This window comes from Buceros rhinoceros, unplaced genomic scaffold (assembly GCF_000710305.1).
Source record: "Buceros rhinoceros silvestris isolate BGI_N320 unplaced genomic scaffold, ASM71030v1 scaffold6362, whole genome shotgun sequence".
Classification (NCBI taxonomy): Eukaryota; Metazoa; Chordata; class Aves; order Bucerotiformes; family Bucerotidae; genus Buceros; species Buceros rhinoceros.
The window spans coordinates 1-27,341 of record NW_010398217.1 but is presented as its reverse complement, the minus strand read 5'-3'; the positions used below and the strand labels follow the sequence as shown (position 1 = coordinate 27,341).

The 27,341-nt window shown below is 36.9% G+C and overlaps 1 protein-coding gene across 1 annotated transcript in view; it reads right to left on the bottom strand.

Annotated features, from left to right (window-relative positions):
- The window catches only part of UHRF1BP1L (UHRF1 binding protein 1-like), a 47,974-nt gene extending 29,553 nt beyond the window's left edge, over positions 1–18,421 (bottom strand). Inside the window, exons 1-8 of the mRNA XM_010131006.1 lie at positions 18,348–18,421; positions 10,828–10,990; positions 9,734–9,772; positions 6,565–6,656; positions 4,850–5,039; positions 2,401–2,541; positions 1,656–1,826; positions 176–356 (exon numbers count right to left, since the gene is read on the bottom strand). Of these exons, the coding sequence (XP_010129308.1) occupies positions 176–356; positions 1,656–1,826; positions 2,401–2,541; positions 4,850–5,039; positions 6,565–6,656; positions 9,734–9,772; positions 10,828–10,990; positions 18,348–18,421 (1,051 nt within the window). The remainder of the gene's footprint in view (positions 1–175; positions 357–1,655; positions 1,827–2,400; positions 2,542–4,849; positions 5,040–6,564; positions 6,657–9,733; positions 9,773–10,827; positions 10,991–18,347) is intronic.
- Between the last annotated feature and the right edge of the window lie 8,920 nt (positions 18,422–27,341).

Genomic DNA, 27,341 nt, shown 5'->3' with positions numbered 1-27,341 from the left:
AAATATTGTCCTGATAGAGGCATTTACCTAATTTTAAACGTGTCTACAGACACTGAAGACAATTCTGAATAGTCCTCTAAAAGAAAAACTGTTGATTAACATCACTGTATTCCTCAAAATATCTTCTAAAGATGATATGGTTCACAGTCATGTTACTTTAAAAAAAAGAAGTTACCTTTTTCTTTAGCATGGATATCATCACATATATGTAGATCCAAATGCGAAATTACTAAGTGATGAGAAGTTTCCTTAACATCAAAATCATTAAATAATTTTACTATTGCATCATTTTGATCAGGTGCTGCTGTTGTCTGATGCGCTTTCACCTGCTGAGAGCTGGGGGCAGGGGCAGAGCTCTGAAAAAATACGTAGTCATAAAGTTTATCCTTCTTTTTAAGACACATATCCTTTCACTTACTCAAAACATCTCTTTGAAATGAGGAAAGATCTGCACCATGCTCATTCACCTTGGATCATTACCGAGATTTAAGTGTGCTGTTTTAGAATAAAGCTAAGTTGAGCTAATGGCTAGGTGTCAAAGAGGCAATGCCAGTGCAATCCCCCATTCTCCCCTTCCACCATGCTGCTTTACACACCTGTCACTTGCAGCACTGGTATTTTCCTAATTTTTGTTGCAAGTTGTTCAGGGAACTAAACAAGCAAAAAACTGCCAGCTTTTTGTTGGGCTCATTTCTGCTGGTTTAGTTTCCCCAAACTACATCACAATAGGGTCAAACACAAGCCACTGCCAGTACCAGGGAATCGGCGAGATGCAAGTACAGGAAATGGAAGAATCAGCACCTTCCTGCTCAGTAACTGCAAACTGTTAGATTGCTGTAGTTAAACCATCAAATCACATCAGAAGTCATCAGGACCACCACAAGAACTGAACTCTCCATTACCATACACTAGTTTTATTGTAAGAGATTCTACACAAATGACTTTACTCAATCAGTCTTAGTAATAAATTATGTTTTATTTTTATAGGACTATCTTTTGTCAGTGTATGTGCTGCTTCTTCACATAGAAGAAGAGGTTCCTGTCCCTGTGTCAACACTGACAAAGCCCAGTTGGTCTAGTCTGCTCCTGTATGTGCTGGAAGACAACCAAGATTTACTGAAGACTATCTTACATGCAGCATCAATATCACATCTAAGCCAGCACAGATATGCTAAAAGTAGAATTATTTTTCATTATATATTCCAACAAGATAGCTGCATGAAGGAAAGCTCTTACTAAAAGCTAATTTTTCAGTGCCATGAAAACAAACTGGACAAGCACTTTAAATCATTTTAGTAAGCTTATCTATCCATACATCAAGGTTACCTCAGTGTGCCTTAGTTTATTACTTTTAACTGATAACCAGAAAACATTTAGAGACTAAATTTACCAAACAGTTAATCAATTGTTAAGTAAATACAGAAGTCTAAATACTCTGTACATGGATAAAGAAACACAACTTTCTTATTCCCTGCAATTAACATCAATATACGAAATCCTGTAAAACGAAGTGCTTCATTCCCAATGTAATTTAAGACAGACAGCTGAATGAAAACGTGTAATTGAACATAACCTAGAATACGTTAACACAATTAACCACACTGTGTTGCATTTTAGAACACCTGATAATGATATAGTGAGACAAACAATTATACCTGTGCTGTTTCAGAAGCCAAACTCTTCCTCTGTTCTGTTGATTTCTCTATGGCTTCACTAAGAGATTTGGCATATTGCACCATGGCTTTTAACTGGGAATCGGTCAAAACCCATAGCAAATCATCCAGAATCAGAACCAGTTTTGATGCCACTACATTACAATCCTTTAACTGTAGAACAAGAATTTAAACAAGTTAAATGGGTGCATTAAATACTTAGATTTCTTATATCAAATACACGGGAAAAAAAAAAGTTTAACGCAAACCCGCACTTCCCAAAAAGCAGGTATCTTCCATATAAATAACAGATAATTCTGTTATTTTAAAATGTATTCCTCTCATCACCTAAAAAATACTTAAGCTATATTATATTTGTGCCTCACTTTTAATTTTTTTGGCATGCATTGGATATTAAACTGATGTGTTTCTCCAAATGTAAGTAATGCAAATATTGCCTGAATCTACAGAGGTAAAACAACATGCATCATCATAAACAAAGCTCTGCAGATCAGATGATTTTATTAGTAGGACCTGTGCAAGGTCTTAATCTTCAAATTCCTGCCTGTAATATTTCTTTAAACTCTACAGTCTTACTGGTTATATGTCGTTTAAAATTTAGTTCAGGGAATTCTACATTTTATATAGCCTAAATTTAAAACCTTTACTATGTGCATGTCTGCATTAAGAGCAAGAGTTAAAAACGGATTCATAAAATAATAAAAGATTTCAAACTTTTAAAGTTTACCCTTCTTTTCAGCGTGACTCTAATTTTTGATTGGTTAGTAATCAGTCTAACTGGAGCACTCATGATTTCATGCTTAGAACTCTGGATTGCATCTGCTTCTATTCTGATCATCTGCCAGTTGATTTCCTTAAAAGTCAAAACCTTTAAACAGAAAGAAAAAAAAGACATTCATGCAATATGACAGTTTACCTGCACCTAAGCATGTGCATGTATACATCTGTACATATATATACACACACACTTCCACACGTATCCTTCCTGCAGAGCCATATGAACAGAACAAACACAAGTCACTTGTGTTCCACTTACAGGTGTCAGGAAATAAAGCCCTGATCTTCTCTGTACCTCCAGAATATCACAAAAATGTTAAGCTAGTTTTAAGCAGGCAGACATAACAAGTAGCATTTAAAACATTGAGAAGAAAATAAAGTTCACAATTATTGCATACAAGGTTGCTTTTGGCAGAGAAAAAAAAAACCAACAAAAAATCCCTGTGTAATCTAGCTTCAAAATGCTAAATCCTGGTATATAGGAAAAGACCAGGGAGGGAACAAAAGCTACAGGATGGGAGAGGTTTTTGAACTGTTCAATTTCAATGGAAGAGAGAAACCTAGACACTGAGCACTTTGTATGCTTTGAAGCCATTGTGTGGATTTCTAGAAAACACAGCAAGAAAATGTTAGAACAAGAGCAAGTAAAGCTGGATACGGAAAATCAAATATGGAAAAATGAGTTATTGTCTAGCACCATCATGGAAAACATTAAATGAATAGGACATCAAGAGGAAAAAAACATTAATTCTAGTTTCCCTAAAACTCCTTTGCATGTTACTCTCTGAAGAAAAAAAGATCAGTCATGGGAAAAGTGGAAGAGGGAAGATTTTGTTTGGTGTGTGTCTAATTTTTCAGCTGCCATTCTCCTCTTGTCCATTTGACAACTGTACAGCCTATGTCCTGTGAATACAAGCAGAGACTTATGTAAAGCATACCCAGTGCATTTGGGCAGGAGGCACACACAATGAAATGAGCAAGATGGAAAGGCACAGTGCAAAGTAGCCTGAAAAATGCTATTTGCGGAAATATTTGCAAATGCTATTTGCGGAGCCCATACCCTTCTCACATAGGAGGATGCAGCATGAATGGAAGCTTCTGAAAAAATTTTAAGGAGATTCCTTATGAAGTTAAGAGTGTAGCTACAGTGCAAATCCAAAAGCTTACTCCCTTAAAATATAGTTTAGCACACGATATCTTTATAGTGCAGTGTTGGTTTTGCTTTTTTCACCTTTTCATGTGATTTACTGCTATCGAATCATTTACTATAGTTTCTAGAAATTTGTGTTTCCAGAATTCATTGCATTACAAGGAATGCTCCCTAAAGAAAGTTCTGTTGGGTATGGGGTGACTACTCAGAATCAAATTCTTCCTAAAAAGCACAAAACCAAAAAATATGACAATACAATAATCCCACCTAGTCAAATGTTAATTCTTCCTCTTTAGACTTCATTAACACACGAATGAGCATTAGCATACAGATACACTGCAGGAAAGACAAACTGTCAAAAAAATTGGTTTCAACTTAATATTTTTGTGGTATTTTTAACTAAGTTCTCCTGGGGTTTCTTTACCTACACAAAAAGCAACTAACCTGACTCCTTAACTCTGAATAAACTGTTTGTTCTGGAACAATCCTCTCTAAATTGGCAAACATGGGCAAAATTTGAAACACCTATTTATGCAAGGCCAGATGCATGCTAAAATAAGATTTTCCTCAATACAACATACAATACTTAGAATCAACCTTGCACTCAGTGTACATTTTACTTCGGTTACGTGGGAGAAAGCAAAAGAAAAGTGTTCACCAATCTAGGACTGTCAAGCTAGGTTCTCCCAGACAGTAGAAAAGTACGCACTTTACTCCTATTACTTTTTTGTATATGTATGATTTAGTTATTCCAAGAAATATATTTAATTCTTGCATAGGAATGTTACTAAAGTTCATTTAAAATTGCTTAAAGAAAAAAAAAAGATCCTTACCAGGCAAACTTTCACAAGCAAATAAATATCCAGTTAAAGCTTTAAAAGTAATAAATCCTTCCACATTTATTTCACCACTCATTTTTCCTTCAGTATTCTTCAATTCTGGTCTAGTTTGTATTGTTAAATGGTTGCAAGGAAAATGTAAGAGGGGAACAGTACATATGCTTGCCCTGGTCTTCACTCTTCCCTAAGCATCCATTTCAGCCACTGCTAGAGGCATGGCATTTGATCTGACTCATATCCACCATTTTCACACCCTTGTGTTCCTAGAGATCAGCTGAAATGACTGCACACAGACTGTCTTCATTTTCAGTAACTGCATGTTTCCTAGACTCCATAAGGTTGCAATTCAACTTCCTCCTCCTTTACCACAGAAACAAGGGAAAAACAAGTTAGCAAAAGATAGTATTTACCTCTCCACGCTGAGTTTCTTGTATCCTGGTAAATCTGAGGTCAGCATGTTCCCAGTTTGCATTTACACTATATATTCTCAGCTGGGAAAGTTCGAATGAAGCATTAAAGGCTTTTGCGCCAATCCTTATTATAATGGAGTTCACAGAAACCGAAATGCCTTCTACCACTTTTTCAGCAAAGCCATATTCACTAAAAAGTGAAATGCCAACATATTAAATACACATCTAATGAAAGGGCACAAAACTAAAACTTATTAATCAGCTGAAATACAACATGAAACAGACCATAAAGTAAGTTCCTAATGTATTCTCCATTTATAAATTTTTGTTAAATATCTTGATCTAGTTTACAATAATTTCTATCCTGCAATCCTAATCTCAAACTAGTCCTTAAGGAACTTATTTTGGACCAAGTTCAATCTCAATTAGGTATAATAATTAATGCAATTTTTCCATGGTAAATACTTTATACCCATATATAAACATATATACATACACATACCTATAAAATTTTTCATATGTATATATATAAAATACATAAGAATAACAGTCTTCAGCATTACATAAAAATCTTACTCTTTGTTACGTATACCTAAGGGATATTTCATGTCAAATGAATTATTTCATAATTCCAGTCTGGTTAGTATTTATCTCTAAGTTATTCCACCCATTAAAACTAGTATCTCTCCTATACGGAAAATAGTACAAAGTATTTGATTTGCTTCCTTCTGTAAAAGAAAGGCAGCCTAAATGGTGGTTACATTTCTACACCAAATCAACACTCATTCCAGTATTAAAAAAGATAAAGCAATCGCAATTAATTTTTTAATAAAAATCTTATGCGTTCTGAATGTTTTAGATTAGTGAATGGAAAATTGTGTTTTAACTATTCTTTTATAATCTAATATTTTTTGCCTTTGGATTCTGACTGCGTGTTTTAAAAGTACAGTACATGTGGTTTGTCATTCCTTTTCATAACTCTCATCCTCCACAGAATCTCTATGGCAATGCTTTTCAGGCTAGGAGACACAGAGGCCCATGGATTACTTCTACATATTACAGAGAAGTTAAAGTAAGAAAGACAATCGTATCATCAAATTCATTTTTCTGTATATGAATCCCTATGCTCACTAAAAAATGCTTTGGGTCCATAAAAAGGAAATGATTGGGATTGGGAGGCAGAAATCTCTGATGTATTGCTCTATTGTTCCATCAAATTACTTGACTTTTGTGCTGTACAGTGTGCATGCAATCTTTCAGCGAGATTTGGCCAATAAAACAAAGGAAACAGAACTTAAACACACCACACTAACAAATAGGCCTTAGTGCTGTTTTTTAGCTCAAAGGAAAAATAAAAATCTTTAAAAGCCCAGCCCAACACTCTATAGGTTGAAGGCAAGATATCTTTAATTTTCAAAAAACTTAGTATCAATTAAACTTCGTAATCTTTTTATTCAGTAGATGCACACACATGAAACATGTCTAGGAAGCTCCATACATAGTTCAGATGTTCTTTCCAGGCTCGGGTCTGGATAGTTCCATTATCACTTATAAATACATAACTCCACCAACAAACAATAAAAATTCAGAGATGGAAATGGCAAACTGCAACCCTATATACTTCTGGAAATTTGCAGGGGATCAAACTGTTTCATAGTAATTTAAAATGAGTAATTAAAACTTTTTTAGATCAATTATCAAATGTCATCACTGACCTCTGTCCAGATGCAGTTGCTATAGGAGAGGGTCCATTAGGGGCACGTGGTTCTTCACATGTGCTCATTTCCATAACAACTTTATCCAAGGACTTGAAAAACAAAACAAAACAAAAATTTGAGTCATGAGGTAACAAAGTAAATAGATGACATATGAAGAACAAAAAAGCAACAAAAAAAATAACCTGAGAACTTTTTCTGAAATATACATAAAACATTTCTTACTATATCAATTTTGTAATGTACCAAACAGAATATTTTAAAATTTGTTCATATACATTTTTAAGTTTTGTGAGTTCTAACACATCTTCCCAGTCAAATATTGGATTACAGAATTCTTGATCCCTGAGTATTATGTATCCACGACACATATTTTCAAAATTTGCATTTTGAAAAGGCCATTATTTAATGCATACTCATCTGGAATTTCATCCTATATAGTCATTCTTTCAGTGCAATATTTAATATCTCTTAAGTTTTCTAAATGGTTCAGTAAGTTCCGAAAATTTTAATGGAAAATATTTGAAACTAGTTCACTAAAATTTTTCCACGAAACTTGATAGTAGATTAAGTTTTGTACTGCATCTTTAGACCAAAATCTGAATATATATGATATATACATGAGCGTGTATACACTCTGTGCATGTATGACTCTTCAGTAGGTCTAGTAAAATAAGTAATTTCTAAAAAGATATATTCTAATATAATTTGCAACGCATCATATTACAGTAAAATTTAATGCTTTTATTGTTTCCTTGTACTTGAGGTGGGACCCTTACACAAGAAGCTGGGAATTAAGGGAATTATTCACCTAAATCCTATTTTAACTGAAGGCTATATTTAAATAGCAGAATGACACATCATAAATAATACATACTAACAAGGGGCTGAACAGAATGGTAACAACCCAAATGTAAAACCTTATTCCCAGCAAACTTAATAAATTCAAGAATATCCTAACTTACATTACAATGTTTGTGACCTATTTTTATCACACAGCCTGGGAAGGCTTTTGATTTAAGGCTCACAGTTCCGAAATCTTGTCCCATTGGAAACTCATTCAAAATACAACAGCTAATACTACTTCCTTGTCTAGTTCTGACTTTACGTCACCCCTTCTGAATTCCTCCCTTTACCCTCTCTTAGGTCAGACAAACCATGCTAAAAAATTTTGTCCTCAATTTTACATTTTTCAGGATTCAACTTGCCCTACCCACTGGACTTCATTGTCATATTGTGTTAATTGTGCCTGTCTTCATAATTCACTTGCTCCACCAAACATTTTTCTGTGCTACTCTTATCCATGAAATGGCCCGACTACTACCTAGAAATCCATCAACTCTCTACTCTGGATTTATTTATGCTTCACTACATTTTGATGTTTAAAGGGAAGCGTTAGCTGTTAACACTAAATATGGACATTTAAAAATTGTTTTCTCGGCTTTCTCAATGAATAACTGGCCTTGCAAAACAACAACAGGGGAAAAAAACAAGAAGGAAAACCAATTCCTTATTTTGAGGATGGTGGGGAGAGGCCCAGATTTCTCTTGGTAATCCTAATATTTTTGGACGTTTGACCACTCTTTTAAGATTTCTTAAGTCCTTCGGAACAATTTCTTTCACTATGTGACTAGTGCAAAGAACAGCACGGCAGTGAGTTAAGGAGTTTGCATAATATAAATTGCAGTTAACAAAGTACACCTGGATATAGATCTCTGTCTGTTCTTTTCTCACTGGCAACTACTGTACTGTGATAGAGGAAAAACTGCTGTATAGCATCCTTGGGTCCTCAGAGCACTCCTCTAAATTACATCGTTTATAATATAAAAACAGAAATTGATTATAAAGCAAAGATAACAATATTTGCCACTCTGTAGGTGGGTTTTCACATAGGGCAACTCAGCTCAATGAAAGTATTTTGGCTAGACAAGTGGGTTTAAGTTACTTCCTAAGCTATGCAGAGGACACTATTCCAATTTAATCCAGCTCTCAGTAGCAAAAATATTCCCACCAAGTTAGTGGAAGCAGTGATGTAATAAAGGGCTGAAGTTGCTCATTGAATTCACCTTCCTTCAGAAGCCAAAAAAGCTGTTGTACAGCCTAGAATAAAAGACTGAACTTTTGTTATCAATGTTATGCACTTATCACAAAGTTTTATGTAAAAAAGGTGACCTTGGAAGTTATCTTAAAGATTGCTAATGTAAGTTCAATAGGAGCAAAGCAAACAATCCAGTCTTGCTGCCATAGGTCAAGGTATGTAATCTTTAAGAATAGCACAGCTTAAACTGATTTCCTCATTTGGCAGTTGCATCTTACAGTTAAGAGGTTGCATCATCCCACCTCAGCATTACCACACTTTAAGCTCTGAGTGTCAGGAAGCAGCAGTGCAGACATTAGTACATTACAACTGGGTCACTAGCAAATGCATCAAGTATTTAAAACAACAAGTCTGATTCAGAACTAAGGAATTACAAACACATTCAGGAATTCCCTGCAAGACTGGGAAGCATGACAATTAAAGGAATATTCATTCCGAAGTTAACACAATTAAGAAAGTTTTGCCATCATCAAGCAAAGCTGGTGCCACCACATTTCTTAGCATACTTAAAAATAAACAGCAAGAATTAGCAAGAGCAACAAACACAAGAATTAGCATTACTTATAATTGTTGTTGAGTCCTATTCACACATTTACAACCTATTTATATCCAAGCTGAATCCTAGGCTGTTACGGAAACCCTATAAATGTTATGTTTATCAAACCTGCTGTAACTGATCATTGGGTAGAGTACAGGTGTAAAATAGAAGAGTCCTTAGAAAAGATAGCTCCAAAAGACAGGCAGGAGCTTTTGAAAGGATTATCTGGACAAATAATTACCCTTTAGGTGAATCCAAATTAAGAAGTAACAACTGCAGAACTTGATAGAAAGTAACTAACAGACAACCATTATAGTAATGATGCCCAAAACCAAGGATTAAGAAAATAAACCTACCAAAAAAAAACCCCAAACATTAAGGCACTTTGTCTTGATCTGCTGTTACCTAAAGGACCTTCGTAGAGGCCCGTTAATATTTCGATTATTTCTAGAGTCCAGTCAAGAAAACTATCTAAATATTTGAGATAAATTCTGTTACAGAGAGTATATTTAGGAGCTGATCTCAGAACTCACCAAAGAGATGGGATGTGTTTTCAATTTTGTCCAGGGTATCTGCACAGAAAAATATTATTTTAAAGCAAAGCAAATATTAAAAATACAGTAAAATAAAGCATGTTTAGAATGTGGTTTATGTATATAAATTATTTAACTCCTGAGCTCAAAATACCACTTTCAAAATACCAAGTTTATTTGAAAATACTGTATCATAAATTTATGCACACACACGTTTATTTTAGGTGTTGAAAACAGAACTTTGAAATCTACTTATAACTGAGCAGAAAACAGAGGGACAAAATAGAATCTGTTCCTTTATTAGGGAGTTGTCAAGCATGAGAAAAAGAAACACTGTCTTCCACATTCCTTCCTTTAAAAGGAAAGAAAATCCACATTTGCTCTGCTGGTCTATAAGTAATTGGACGCTTGCAGCAAAGCATCAAGTTCACTCCATTCAGAAAAATTCGGACAATCTCCCATCAGGGGAAAAAAAAAAAAGACTGAAAAGTTGCCAAAGTTTGACCAGATCTTAACTTCTGCCAAAAAAGAAAAAAAAAAGCGCCAGTGTCATCTTTTACTCTCATATTATTATAATCTAGGGGAGATTATATACATTGCTTCAATTCTTAGCAACCACCACACCCAAATCTAACAGATTTAGTATTCCCACATTTCCCCAAAAGACCAGAATCCCTCAAAAGATATTTTTTTAAATAGGAAAGGAAAAAGAGGGAAAGCAATAAAAAGAAAGATATGAAAACGTGTAAAAAAGAGAGATTAATAAATAATTACAGTAGACGAATTACTAGTAAATGGGCATATACTAGCTTTTATCTCTAGCCCCATTTCAGAATACACAGGAATATGTTCTACTCAGAAAGAAAAAAAATTAAAAACCACTGCTTATTTTCATCATTTCCATATGTATTTCATGTTATCACATGAGCAACAAAAATTAGTAAGAAATTACTACCAATAATATCTCTGTTTTAATAGAATATTACGGTGAGTACTTGGTAATGTTTTTAGAGAAAAAGTTGAAAGTTTATGGAGAGAGAAGGAAAAAAAGAAAGATTTGGCTAATTACCATTCCAGCACAATAAAATACTCACCCTAATGGATGCTTTATTGCAAAAGACCTTGTTTATAGCAAGCCACGTTGGAAGATCCAGCATGTTCTGAAGCACCTCTTGATCCAGCTCTAAATTGGTCAGCTGACCTTCTCCCTTTAAAGTGCTCAGGTTGATCTTGTCAGGTGATAGATTTTTAGTGAACCTAAAAACAAACACGCACCTTAAGTAAATGCACATAAAGCAATCCGAGCTAGATAGATGACAATTTAACTTAAAGCAGTGGTCTGGGGGTGAGGAAATAATCTTTGGTTCCTAGATACAATTTCACCCTGAAAAGAAATAGTACCATGGCACTGCTTCGTCCCTCTACATTCTTTCATCTCATCAACTCCATTTACAAACACATAAACAAAATTAAATATGTGGTATCTAACTTGTCAATCACACAGAGGAACAAATACTTGATTCAAAGTATTTAACTACTTATATTAAACTATATAAGGTAGAAGTGAATCTATTTCACTTTTCTTCAGTTTTTCAAAAGGAGAAAAACAACAATCCAAACCCTCTGCAACTTATACTGTCATTCTTAGAGCAAGCAGGAGTGGCTTAGAGTTCATTCAGGATGAGTAACAAAAAGCTACTCCTTATAAATAGTACCTTTCTATATATATTTACAGTTAAAATCTTGAAGAGTTTTATTTACAATATTCATGAGGTTTAATCATAAAATTTAATAACATAAATATATGTACACATATTTACACACAGAGCAGAATGGTGTATACAAAACACTGGATGAAAACTTGCAAGGTTAATCTGATACACAAGGGCTGAAAAATGTAACTATTCACAAGAGTACCTATGCAATAAACTTCATTATACTTCAAAGGCGCTATGATTTACCGATACAACAGAACAATCTATGTGACTGTGACAAACACACCCTTGTGAGATAACACGACAAGAGTCATGGGTACTCTACTGACAAATCCACAGCTGTAGCATCGTATCTGCCACAAGCTGAAGAACAGGCTATACTTAACCAGACTTGCATTCTGCCATGCAGAATTGTTTCTGCTCATGAACTGGGTCTACAGAAAACACTACTGTTTGCATTACGCTTTCCAACTCCTCCCACCAAAATCTCCCCATGGTGATACTCTGCAGGCAGAAAACAAAAGGATTTGTCTGTCCACAACCATAGAACATCACCCTGTAGCAATGCCCCAAGAAGTGTAACTCCAACATTTCCTTCCCATTCAAGAGATCAATGTCTAACAGAAATACAAGGTCCTTATTAAGTCAGCTACTCAGGGGAGATGATGGAAGATGACAAGGCTAGCAATATCTTCCTCTTAAGTTTCCAAGCCTGGCTTGAGACATGGCAGGCATTTACTCAGTCCAACTGTTTTTCTGCGTTCTTGTGACGGTAAGCTTTGGAAATGCATTCACCCAGCCTATTGTTTCTGTATTGCTTACAAGGCATAAATTATACATAAGGTACAAGCTTTGATTCATTAGTAATATACTTCAATAATTTCACTACTAAAAATATATTAAGCTAAGGCTATTGACAAATATATTTCCCATGACAACTAATGTACTTCTAAGTGCTCCAGTTAGAAACATTATGAGGGGAATAGGGGACTTATAATTACTTCAGTTTTGGTAACACTTCTTTGTTTCTTTTAACTAGAAAAAGTAATGAGAAGAGCTGAATAACCTGCTTCAGTAAAATATCCCATCAGTAACTGCACAATATAAAGCCTCCTACCTCAGAAATCATCTGACTCAGCTAATTCAAATTCCTAGGAAAAAAAAAAAAGCAGCCATTGAATGTTTTCGGTCACATCATAGCATCACCCACTCTTCACCAGATGAGGGTCAACATAAGAATCACAGATTAGTGTTAAAGTCACATTTATACAGTGAATGCCAAAACATTCTGCCATTACACACATGCAGAGTCTCCTGAGACTCTGTGGAAGAAGACCCCTCAGGGTTCCCTGTTGATATGGCACACCAGAAATGCCACTCAGCTTGGAGACAGATCTAACCATCATCTTGGTCTCAGCTGCAGATGCATCACAGTGAAACCCAGAGGATCTACAAGGACGGGCTTCCAAACTTCACGGTGAGAAAGACACCAAAATACCATCAAGAAGGAGAAGAGAGACAGTAGAGCCAATCTTGAGTTACTTCCAACACCATTCAAAGAGACAAAGTAGGAGCCAGTCTCCCCTGAGAAGCAGAACAGGGAAAGCAACCTGAACAAGGAGCATCATTCCCCAGCCCTCATTTTTACATACATTTTTTTAGTTCTTCTGAGAGTGTTGCTTTTATTTTATGTCTCCTGCAGTCAGCAAAAGGAAAAATGCTCCTAGTGCTGCTTCATTCAGTACAGACCAACAACAGAGGATCTCCACTTATAAGACTACACCCTTAATTTCAAGAGTCACAGAAAGAAACAGGTGAGCTGTGAGAAGATATTTCAGGTGTTGATACCTCTAGCAGGATCTATTTGTTCTACTTCCATAGGTGGAATGTGACTGACAAGTGAATGCTGAGATTGTGGTGTTTCTCTCAAATCAATAGTAATTCCATAATATACAACCACCACCTCTGCTTTGTCTATCTGTTTTGTCCAGAGCAAATTTTCCACTGAGGATGCCAGTGCTTTGTATTTCGGTGCCAGTTTCCTGCTCCCTCCAAACCCAGTTGTTCCACAGAATACACTTTTGTTTGTCTGTTCAGAACCATTTCATATGTCCTGGGGTGAGTTAGGACAGAACTCATTCTGTTCAGAGATTTTACTTGCCAGCTCAGCCTCTTCTAAGCAGCTGCACCTTCTGAAGCTAACGGCATGTTTTTGCAGACAGCGTCTGCTTCGAGAAGTGACAGCGCTGGATGTTTACAGTCACTGCCAGGGACTGGTCTGCAGAAAGGCTCTTGCTTGTACTCGCTCCTGTGCAGACCAAGGTCACTGCTAAATCCTGTGTGCCACAGTGGGGGGCAGTAAGTTAGAGGCTGCACCTGTGGGGAGGAGCGGACAGGACAGGTGACCTAAACTGACCAACAAGTTGTTCCATCCCATAGACGTCGTATTTGGTATAAAGCTGAGGGGTCATGAGAGTCTCACTCTCTCCTGTTCCTCCTCTTCAGTGGCTGGTGTCTGAGGAGGACGTTGTCCGTCCTGCCTTTAATCCCAATCCGTGCATTCCTGAATCCAGTTCCAGAATCCAGCTCCCATCTGCCACTGAGCCCAGTCCGGGACTTCCCTGGACTCTCTCCTTTATTGTCTCCCTTATTAGCTTTCTCTTCCCCCTTGGGAAAGGAAAGGGGTTAACAGAGAGCATCTGTCATCTGTCTAGGGGCCAGCCCAGCCCTAACCCTTGATATCATACTACTTGATATAAGAAGAAAACCTTTTAGTTTTATACAATTGCCTCTAACTTAAAAAAAAAAAAAAATAGAAGTTGAAATATTTGGGCAGCAAGCACCGCATCTGTCATCTGTCTAGGGGCCAGCCCAGCCCTAACCCTTGATATCATACTACTTGATATAAGAAGAAAACCTTTTAGTTTTATACAATTGCCTCTAACTTAAAAAAAAAAAAAAATCAGAAGTTGAACTATTTGGGCAGCTAGCCCTGCAAAACACAATGGCATCATACCCATTAGTCAGAACTTACAAGAATCCAGATCTTCATGCATAAAAGAAAAGCCAAAGGACAAAAAGAACAGCATTTTGAATTAAAAACATAAAAAAGCCTTAGGGCAACCACAACTCTCTAAATGGTACTGTTCTAGGACACGGTACATCAAACCAGGACATGGCCCACTGAGCCGGAGTGCTTTGACTTTTCTTTCTGCTGTGCTTTGCATGCAGTCAACAGAGACTCGAGGAGAAGATGTACCACAGACACGCTGATATGTGTCTGGTGCAAGTTCTAATGAACTTGCCATGAATTGGTATAATCATCGACAAAATTGTTACCCAAATAAAATCTGCCATTTAAAATTTTAATACTCATAACTTTTAGTTTTATTATTAAATTAAATGTTAATATTATAAATATTCTGGTGTTAGAACAGTTTTCTAATATTTATTGCCAGCCAAAATCCAAGTAGACAGCACAGCTTTGGAGGCTGGCAAGTTATCTCTACAGCTAAAGAACTACTGTGTCTCTTTGTAAGTACCGTAACCTAAAATACTTACTTGCTTGAACATTGAGAACTTATTAGGCCAACATATTTATGATACAATTTTTATGTAAAGCAGAGAGGTACTTCCTATAAAGTCAGGGTAGAGCCATGTAATTTTCAAATATGTAGCAATTAGAAATCTTTGGTGTCATGATGTTTTGGGGTTAGAAATCTTTGATCAAGGAAAACCATTTAAAAATTCTCTATGAGCTTTTCATATAACTACTCAGAACTAAAAATGTTACCAACTTAATGGTATGCACACATTCTTCTTGCTGACTTCTCAAGCAAACAGCTCCCCATTTGTTTTTCACCCAGCTGTTCATTCCATAGAACGTGTTAATTACTCCTTAAAAACTGGGTCAAACTGGGAGCAGAAGCCTCAACAGGGCCATTTCCCTGCACAACATCCCATGAACTCATGATTTATGTTCCTTTTCTAGGGAACAGACCAAGTGTTAGTACCCAAGACAAGAAGTGAATAAAGCAAAAAAGAGAAAAGAAAAAGGGAATCATAGAACGGTTTGGGTTGGAAGGAACCTTAAAGATCATCTAGTTCCAAACCCCTTGCCATGGGCAAGGACACCTTCCACTAGACCAGGCTGCTCAAAGTCCCATCCAAGCTGAACTTGAACACTTCCAGGGAGGAGAGAGACATCCACAATCCCTCTGGGCAACCTGTTCCGGTGTCCCACGACCTTCACAGTGAAGAATTTCTTCCTAATATCTGACCTAAAGCTATCCTATTCCAGTTTAAATTCATTACCCCTTCTCCTATCACTACACGCCCTTGTAAAAAGTGCCCCTCCAGCTTTCTTGTAGGCCCTCTTTAGATATCGGAAGGGCTGATACAAGGTCTCCCCAAAGCCTTCTCCAAGCTGAACAACCCTAGCTCTGTCAGCCTGTCCTCACCAGGAAGGTGCTCCAGCCCTCTGATCATCTTCATGGCTGTCTTCTGGATTGACTCAAACAGGTCCACATCCCTCATGTGTTGGGGACCCCAGAGTTGAACACAGTACTCCTGGTGGGTCTCATGAGAGCAGAATAGAGGGAGAGAATCAGCTCCCTCAACCTGCTTGCTGGTCACACTTCTGATGCAGCCCAGGATATGGTTTGCTTTCTGGGTTGTGAAGGCACATTGCTGTGTCATGGGGGAAGGGAAATATTGCAAAGAAAAAAGGTAAAGGCAAGAGGAACGGAAATAAAATACATGGTTGAGTTAACCAAAGCCTTCTATTACACTGTTTTGCTGTGGCAGTAAGACATAACTGTTATTGAGGAAATACATACTTGGTTTGCTAATATCACAAGATATTCTCAGCAGAACTGTTTTCACAGATTAAGTTTCAAGCCCTTGCTTTCTCAAAACATACAGTTTGAGGTTTGAATTACTATATCTGATAGCATGAATTTCATTTCAGTTTTAATATTCAACTCTATATGGTAGATTAATATAATGAAATATTTCACCCCTTAAAAGCAAGAACCCACAAATATAAAGTTAGCAATAGCACAAGCAGCCTAACATAGCTCCCTTGGGCACGTATATATATACACACACGCACATGCACTAAATATTACCATGCAGTTAGATAGATGGTTTAATTTACAGAGTACAGACTGAGAGTTTAGAGAAGATCATAAAAGACTACACAGTAACAGCACAGTAGTAAGAATCATATGTAAAGCAATAAGTTGCAATCATTCTATTTTGTCAGGACCACAATAATTCTTTCAGCTCTCTTCTCACTAAAACAACTAAAAATCTACACAGAAGATGCACTTATTTCCTTGCCCAAAATACTTTATTTCTAAAGCTTTGTTTGTGACAATGCAGGCTTGGAGCTCTGAATGGAGCATTTCACCATGCTTTCAGAGAAGGTAGCCAAGAAATGAAACTAGAAACAAAAAACAACCAAAAAAAAAAAACCAACCCAGTAGAAAAGACAAGGGAAAACATTTCTCTGAAAGCACAAGCATTCATCCTCATGGTTTGTATAATGATGGCCACAAACCACATGAAGCTTAGAGCAGTGTTCAACAAAAGTTTGGACAGAATACCAGATGCCTTGTCAAGTTCATTCACAGAAACTCCAATCTCTGGATTTAACACAGAAATAACAGAAGTCTGGGATTCTCAGCTGTTCTCCACATCTACTGAATACACAATCTCTTCCACCTGGTTCTATCTTACGCCTCTCCTGCTCTTTAAATAAAATTGCTTCAGCGACTTCATCCTACATGTATGCTCTAATCATGACAGACTATTAAATCATAATATGTGCCACATGTTTTGCTTATATCCTCATTATGAACTGGAACTCTCTAAAAAGATGCATGGTACAAAACAACCAAGCTCTGGCAAAGGGCAGCATGGAGTTCCAAGCACTGGCAACTGTATCAATAATAAAAGGGCAGAAATGTAACAACGTGGTAACTGGATTTTTTCCTGTTTCATCTGGCTGAACCATGCTATTAGATCACTAAAACTCTATACTGAAGCAAGAAAACCAGTCTTTTCTCAGCTGAGTTTCTGAGGATGGTGTTGGCCTCCCATGACTAAGTAACAGAGAGAAGGAGGTCTGCTATCATTATGCTCATTGTATCACTTCAAATTTTAAGACTTCATGCTTAAATGAAAGAAAAACAACTGACTTTGTCAAATCTGCCACAGAAACAAAGCATTGGGATCACCAGAGCACACTGTTATGAGCAAGTTCCTCTCATCCACTGTAACACCACAAATCAAAGCTGATTTTTGATAACCGGTTTGATCTGGATGGAAAAAAAGAGCTAAATTCCTCCCACCTTTAAATAATAAGGGGAAAAAAAGTCACAGCAAATAGCATGCTACAGGCAACATAAGAACTTCCTCTCATATTTTCTTGCCTGTAGCCATAAGAAATACCAGTATCTCAGGAACAAAACATGACCTGCAAATATTGAGTTTAGGAGCACTGGTATACTTTTCCATGGGGTGACAGCCCATCATTAGCTAAATCCGAAGTACCAAGACGCTTAGATCTATTTAGATGGCAGCTAATCCTCTGGAGCAGGACAGGGCATCTCCTCTGTTTACACACCCAGCCTGGACCTACTGCTCACAGATGGCCACGAGATAGAGCACACTAGACAAGTCCAAAACACTATCTAAAACCCTGCAGGTTCAGATGGGACTTTTCAGGCTCCTATACAGGACCTGAACCACCAAACACTCATCAGGCCTTCTGGCTTACCACAGTCTAAAGATGTATCTTCCTTTCCCGGGAAATCACTAATTAGGATCCTGACTCAACAACCAGCCCATACTTGTGTAACACGTCTGGTGCAGTGTCACACCACCCCTCTTACCTCTCCCATCCTAAGGAGCGGAGCTCTGAACAGTACATCTGCTTTGCTGATGCTTTCCAAATAATTGCTTCCATTTCACCATAACACAGAAGGACTTCAGCACGGATTCTACCCCATCTGACTTCCTAAAGACAGCTTAGTACACTCATCCGCTCACTCTAAGACCTGTTCCATCCTTTCACAAATACTTTCCCCACTAACTCTCTTGACACTGTACAAAGTTTCCCCTAGTTAATTCTAATAATACATACAGGAAATTATTTTCTCTCTATTTGGAAAGACTGTATTGTTGTTCTTTGAGTACAGGCAGAACTGAAACAGCTGCTGTCATCAATGGCTACAATCTAATTATGTGTCATGCAGCAGATCTGCTCAGACATAGCCAAGCACCGTGCATAAATGAGGAGCTTACACCACATGAATGATAATTATCTTCTAAGCAGAATATTGCTCAAGCAATTTTTCTTTCATTTATAACGAATCCTCACACAGACCAACATTAGCTTTTCTATTCCAAGAGACTTTTCACGTATCACTTACACAAGCGTAGAAACAGTCAGTATCATCAAACCTCAAAAACTTGTTTCAAGCATTACAATCCTGTACACAACAGACCTTAATGCACATGTTGAGCACAAGATAACATAAAATCCTTAATATACTAAACCATGTGGCAAGATATACTCAACTTCCACACTGCAAGCACCAAAAAATAACCCCACACATTTTGAGAATTCCACTCAAAATACAACATTTAGTACCTAATGCGAAGAAAAGCCACTTGATGCAAAGTAATTTTATAAATTTAAAATCAAGAAATAACAGTGCAGTGTAAAAACTTGACAACTTCTGCCTTTCGGAAGCACATCAGTTATGTGACATTAGCAGATATCTTTTTAACACTAACTGATCAGATCTCACAATGAAACAAAATTTTTCAGTAAGACATTAACTACAAGAAGTATTTAAATTAAAAAAAAAAATCCCACAACTATTCTCTTATGTAAGCTAGGTAAAAAGCTGACCAATCCTTCAAACAGCTATCCATACAGAGGTAATAAACATCAAGTTACAAAAAGGAATTAAGTAGATGTAAATGATAAACAGCAAATGTCAAATAGCCTGAAGATATTGAGAAACACCTAGAAAAATACATTTGGAAAATACACTTAAAGGTATGCTTATAATGGGATTGATGATTTACTTCACAAACCAGTTTTGCAAATTTAGTTTAGCACTTAAAAAAAAGAAAAAATCACCAAACCCACACAGCTGCATAGCAAACACTTGTTCTTTGCAGAACTGTAAGTTACAAAAACAAACAGGACAGGAGACCCAATTAACATTTTATAGAGCTCATTTCTCTCCCAAATCTATATAAATGCATACCACCTCTTACACTTACTCTACAAAGGTGGGAGAGGGGAAGTTACCTGAGGGCAAGGTATTCAGTTCAGACAAAAGGCCCCTATTCCTGGTGAAAGCAAGTGGTCAGTTGCCACGGCTTCTGAGAAGCTTCTGGTACTCATTTTGGAGTAAGGATATTCACAGCAAACCAATCTCCACCAGAGCCAGCTGGGATCGCTGCAGGGAATGGGACACAGGGGACACACAAGGGATCAAGTTCAAAAGGAAAAAGGAGTGATACAATAATGTAAGAGAGTTTTAGCTAGAGGTAACTGCAGTTTCAACAGTTTGTTACACATCATGACACTATAGAACTAAAAAGGAAACAGACCTGTATAAAATGCTAGATTCCCACAAGAATATCCCTTGCTGTCCGATACTACAATTCTGTACCCACGTTTAAATGAGAAAATTTTAATCATGCACAAAAGATCTATATAATACAGTGGTTTCAGAGATATCCCGTAAGTTTATTTGGAATGTGTGAAGGAAGATTACCCAGAGATGCTGCAAAAGAGGTTTTTATTTTATTTTGAAACGGAAGACAGCTTTTCAGTTTTGTTCTGCCTAGTCTGAGATTTCCCAGCCTATATTATTTGTGACTATTAGAGCATGTCAACTTCACTTATTCAAAATTCACAGTAAAGAAACATGACTCTACAGACATAAAGGAAAGGACTTCTTGGATTTGTTTTTGTATTTGGGAAGGTTACTACAAAGACCTGAGTATGTCTGACATTCTGATTTTGCAGGCTATGAAATTTTAGTACATTAAGCTTTTCAAAAATTAAAAATTAGAACTTTTAATTTGGCAAACCATGTGGTAATTTTAAAAAAAAAGGTATTTTTTTGTTAATTGTTTTCACTTTGAAAACATGCCTCAGCCTGCATATGATCAAGGTGCAATAAAATCCAAGCATTTGGACAGTGCCCTTGGTACGCAGTTGATTAGGATATTTGAACAACATGTAAGAGATTTGTCACTAAAGTGAATTACAGGTACCTACTTACGAATTATTATTATTTTTCTCAGATCCCCAGCGATGGGAGCAACTACAACGCGAAAATTGTTCCAGAAGTAAGCAACCACATAACTTCCAGATTTCTGGGTACCTGGATCCCAAGGTTGCTTCCTTGGAATCAGCTAACTAGAAGTTGGCTACTTCTTTAGCAGCGAAAATAAAAGCTCTGGTATTTTCGAGCTATATGGTAAGCTGCATGGCAAAGCTGCATGGCAGAGCTGCCACTGAATCTGTGCTGCAAACATTCTGCACACAGCAAGGCTCATACATTCATGCAGGGAGCCTGGAAGCATTAAAAACCACTGCCTAAGCTGGGGTTCTTTTCTTACTTTCCTCACCGGTTTCTTCTCATGAAGAGAGGACAGGATGAAGAGATCTGAACCCAAGTTAGCACCAGCTCCACAGAGGTGAACATAAGAACTTCTGCAGGAGCTACCAGACTGAGAACCTTGGGTTTTCCCCAAAAGCAGCCAAGACCTAGATACATTGTGTAACTACTTGTTATCAATTATTCTCATGATTTGCAAGAAATCACTTCATGTAAGCCTTTATAATGCCATTAATGTCTCATCAGAAATTACCTAATCGTCTTTGCCCAATCTGCTTGTAGAAGAAAACAGAAAATAAAATACACTTTCACCAGTATCTATCACTCCAGAAGTTATGTAGTACAGACTTCTATATGTTAAAAACTACGCAGGGGGCTTAGACACAATACAGCCACACGAACCAGTATGATATCAACTGGTGTCCAATTTATTCCCAGATACCTCTATTTTTATACCATAGCTAATTCATTAGTAAACACCATTACATCATATCTAAACATTATGATTTGTCACTGGTTAAAAAAGTTAATTCATTAGTAATCGGTTACGTCATTTTTAGGCAGCACGATTCGTTACTTGTCATTAATTATGTATTAGGTTAAGGCAAAGCCCTCCCTTTAATTACCTCACTTAGAAAACTTGTTCAAAACACCTGCACAAAATTAATAAGTCATTTGACCTTGGCTCAGAATTCTTAGTTCTCAGCAGTTTTTTAAACAAGGATCCTTGCTAATTAAAGTTTTGATAGCTGAGCTGCAGAGCTCTGATAAGTAATTTCAAACAAAGAGCTTTATAAAAACTGCACTTTTGCTACCTGAGAACCGAGGTTCTGTTAGCTACTAAAGCAAACTTTTAAAAGCAGACTTTAAGCGAACTTTAGAATTATAGTTTTGCTAACTCAAAAGAAGATTCTGGATTGCCCAGAATATGCCCATTTTCTTGAAGAAATCCCACATTTATACTCCTTTGATATAAAGAAAACCCACCAAGGCTTCGGCAGGAAAAATACCAAATTAAAGAAAAAAAAACCAAACACAAAAGCATAACTATGTCCTTTGTTTTGATTCTTACACTCTCCATAATCATCTCAACATAAGACACAATTTTATTCCTCACAGGCTTATTTAAATACCTTTTTTTCTGAAAATCCCTCAAACTAGCATACCAACTACTTGAACGTGAAAAAATCTTAAACACCATTTTCATTCTGAAACTTATTTCCCAGTAAAACTATTCTGAGAATATTTTAAAGAAAATTATCACATACTATACAAGTAAAATGCTGATTAATTCCTGTTGATTCAGCAAATGCATTAATTTTTATAATGTATACATAGAGTTGTCTGACTTCAACAAAGCTTCAGCAGAACTTTATCTGTACAAATAAAACGTCTGCAGAATCAGTATCCAGATTTATACTAACTTCATAAAAATAATGTAAAACAAACCAAAAACTAGAAGTCAAATTCTGTGAGTTTAACCCAAATGCTACTGAAAAGCTTAAGAGATCTTTCTAAGATGTTACGCAAAATTTAATATTAAATCTTAATAAATGTAATGCTTTAGAATTTTACCAGTAAATATATTATTGCTGGTTTATCTCCAAAATACCTTTATATATCATAAAGCACCACAGCAACTTCAGTTTGGCTTTTTGGAAGATGTTCTGTTACAGAAGCTTAAAACGCAATATGACACATGAAGCTACTAACAAAAACAGAAGAAAGTTTTTTATTTTTGTTGAAAAAGGCATTTACTGGTTCTGTTGTGCTCATCAGAACACTACCAACACATTCACACAGACGAAACTGTTCAAGACTTCATTTCAATACAAAAAGTATTAAATTTCAAACATGAGGAAATTTGAGAAATACAGGACTATAATGAAACTCTAAATTGCTCTCTCCTCATTCTCTTCTGCTGTCTCAAGCAGTTCTGCTTTACTACTTGTCCTTTTTCAGACCCCTTCTTTCACTAGGTGCAGCATTTTCTTTAAGACAGACATTATGCTAACATTTCCTGTAAGCCTTCAGATTCATCACAGATCCATTTAGAACAATGTAGATTGTTATGTCTACACTGTGGTTTGCAATTTTCTCACATACTACACAGGCCAATAAAGTCAGTCACATCGAATGCACTGTAAAATCTTCAGTACAAGCAAAGAGACAAGCTGGTTTATACTTATTCTAGGAAAACTACACATATTGTGTTCTTTGGCTGGCTAAAAGAACTGGGTAACTTTGACAAAACTAAAGTGACATAAAAGTGGAATAGACAAAACCAAAAACAACCAAAAAAATTCTACTTCTTTCGCTACGAGCAGTTGTACCAGTTGATGTAGGATAGCCCTGTTTATGGCAGGATCAGCTGATTCCTGATATCCATACAATTAGTATGCTATTCTCTGTAAAGCTGATCTTCGTATGTGTTTTAGAATCATTTCCCAACTATGAGGTGAAAAAAAATTGTCATAAAATATACTGCAATTTTCTTTTATTGAAATCTTTGTATTTTTACATCTATTGCTTCAGGTGAGCAAAAGAAAAGAAGGTCTAAGTTCAAACAGAACATTAAAACATTAACTAACGACACAAACTGAAAACAATTTGGGTTTCTGCCATACCAAACACTTCTAAATCTCTTACCGTTTTCTTGGTGAAAACAGCAAATAAGATTCAAACCAAGAACAAAATTTTTAAGCTAAACTACGTGTTATCATTGGAAAACTTACGAGTTAATATCTAAGCGAGATGAAGAACGTCATATTCAGTGGGGCTACTAAACTCAACATAGACTTTGTAAGCTTTCCTTCATGCTTCTTGGGTGTATTTTAATAAACAAACCTGTTGGATGGGTATTGCAGATACTTAGACAGAAGACTCAGTCAGACCGCTCATTAATTATTAAAGGCATTTCAGTCAATCATACTAAAAGCCAAAACCAAAAAACACCTGAAAAACTCCTTATACAAGTCTGTGTCAGTAATATCTAAACTCTGTTAATATATTGAAGCGAGATGAAGAACGTCATATTCAGTGGGGCTACTAAACTCAACATAGACTTTGTAAGCTTTCCTTCATGCTTCTTGGGTGTATTTTAATAAACAAACCTGTTGGATGGGTATTGCAGATACTTAGACAGAAGACTCAGTCAGACCGCTCATTAATTATTAAAGGCATTTCAGTCAATCATACTAAAAGCCAAAACCAAAAAACACCTGAAAAACTCCTTATACAAGTCTGTGTCAGTAATATCTAAACTCTGTTAATATATTGCATCAAAAAACCTCAAGATTCAAACCCTTGTCATGGAGGTGATCCCCTTATAACCACAGAGAGTGTGACAGGAACACTATTGGGAACTTGCATAGCGCAACCATTGTTTTATACACTTGTCTACAAGTCTAACTGAGGAAAACGAAGTAACACTGAAGGATACCTGCTATTATCATAGCAGAGCAGTGCACAGAAAAATCTTGCCATAAAAGGTGCCGTTCAACAAGAAACCTCTCACCTGTAAAAACACATAACAGCACATATGAAGATGCAACACAAGTTTCAGTTCACTGGGGAAGACCTTGACAGTAAGAGCAAATGATCCCAACACTGTGTGGCAGACTCCTAGGCACAGTGTCTCATTCCTGTCTTTGTAAAGGATAATGCTATTATCCAGAAACTTGTTTTACTTTAGGGCATGTATATTATGAAATAAACACATTCCACCATCCGCAGTCACAAAAAACAACACCACAATATGGAACTGACAAAAATTCAAGGCTCCAAATGATAAACTCATCTCTCAGCAGATAGCATTCCATTTCATATCCTACACCAGGCACCACGTAATCTGAAGAACAACATAAAAGATTTATCTTCCTTCCCCATTCCCTCCTTCTAATTTTATTCTACAGCCTTGGAGAAGAGCAATGCATGTTGAAGACAGAGGATACACCAGTAACAAAAATCTTTTGCAAACATAAGAAGTCATTTATATACCAAAAGAGTTGCAAAACGCAGTTGGGTTTTCCTCTTCTTGTTGTTCTCAGACCTTAAAGACTCATATCTATGTAAAATTTTTCCCTGGCTAACAAATGTAGAACGATAAGGCTCCTTCACAACTCCACTCTAAACTCACAAACTGCTGAATGACAAAATGCTTTTAAATTTGCATATGCAATATCTAGATAGTAAGAAAGCTGCAAATTGCTAACACATGAGCAACAGGTGCTGCAGCAATCTTCATGGCAAGTATTACTAAATCAATGATGATTAGGGGGAGCTGGACAAGACAACCTCCAGAGAGCCCTTCCAATCTCAAACATTCTGCAATTCTGTGATTTTTTGGGGGGTGGGGGGGGAGGGCCGGGAAGGATAATTCTTTCCTCTCTTCCTTTATTATATATGGACTTCTTTCAGCACATTTTAATCCTGCCACTAATACCTGCTTTGTTGCAGATGGCAAACAGGCATTGGTTTTGAGGAACCACGAAAAGTGCAGAATAAGAACCAATAATAAGAGTAGAAAGTGGAAGTGTCCTTTGGCACCCCCTGTATTACAGGAAAACCCTTACATATTTGGCTGCACACTGAAATAAAACGTGTGAAGCCTACCTCAATCGTGTTCTTATAAAACATATTAAAGAAACTACTAAAATTAAGAACATCAGTACCATTTTTGTTGAAGATCTGAGCTCCTGAAAATTGAAAAGCCACCAGGTTTACAGGTGCTCAATCACTTCAATTCTCTTTTCCTGTGTAACCAACTTCTGCAATCACTGCAGCACTAGTTCTGCAGGAAGGAAAGATATTATCTGATCATATGATTAAGAACACCCATAATAAGGGGCTCAATAATAATACCATCTATATTTTAGGTAGCAAAAACACTCTTTTAGTGTCAGCGTACTGTGGATCATAAGCCTTAGCTTCAACTTGCAAACCTCAGATTGTTAGATACATCCCATAAGCTTTTTTAAAAAAACAAAACCTGTCACAACCAACAGTCTTAGTGAAAAAGCATCATCATACCACACAAGCAAGAGAACACAGAATTATCAACATTAAAAAGTACTTAATTCTAATCTATGCAGCTGTTTATTTGAAAAACTAGACAAAAAAACAGATCATGTTACTCAAGCCCTGTTCCTAGACTTTAACCTGTAGCTGAGAGACTTGAGTGCACATCTCCTTCCACACAGCTTGCTAAACAGCACTATAGGAAGAGAGCTGGATCGGACAACTAAGTCCAGCAATTCCATGTATGTTTCTGATTCGAAAACTGACTCAAGGCTGATGACATCTTTGTTTTGTATTTCCATTCACACAGTGCTCAGTTATTTTCATGGGAAGACAAGGCTTCTTAACCAGCATTCCCAGCTACAGTAGGGTAGAGGAGGAAAATTATGCTACTACTACTGCTGCATACGTCACCTTTAGTGGATAGATATCACAGGATTTGGAACGAGAATTGTTGTTTTCCCCGTGCATCACCACAGATTATTCAAATGACAATCTGCCATTTGGTTTTGTTTGCTTGTCCTTATTTACTAGCACCAATAAAAACAAACACCATTCAAAAATACCACCCGAAACCAGAATAAAACATTCTGAAACAATAAGCGAACAAGGGACCAGTATTAGAGGTTATATTTTTTGATTTGTAAAAGCTATGAATATTATCAACAATGTGGTATCATGACAGATCAAGTATCTAATACGTTTTTTGCCTCTATTTAGAAAATGGGAGAAATGTAACATGTCTTTTGAAAATTGTACCAAAAAGATTGTGTACTTTCTGCAGTTTTTTCATCTTGCAAGGACACACTGACAGCTACAAAATTTTACAGGGTTTTTGTTTGATTGATTTTTTTTTTTTAACCCACGTTAGGTATTATTTCAGTCACACAGAAAACGTCCAACTCATTTCACCCCTTTGCGTGCTCCGGAATGCCTCTTTCTTGTTACCCGGCCTCATCTGCGTGTGCAAGGGCTCCGATGTCACGACCCGACCTGCGAGGACACAGGCCGAGCTCCCCCACCCCCCGTCAGCAAGCGACCTGAGACGGCATGTGTAAAGCCCCCTGCCTCTCCGAATTACGACGGCGTTTGGGCTTTCCTCCCTTTCTTTTCCACGCTCCTCATGGCACACGTTTTCGCCGCCACGGGCTGCTCCGTGGGGCGTCCCGCAGGCCCCGTGAGCGCCCCGCGCCGAGGGGCTGTGTCGTCACCTCCCGG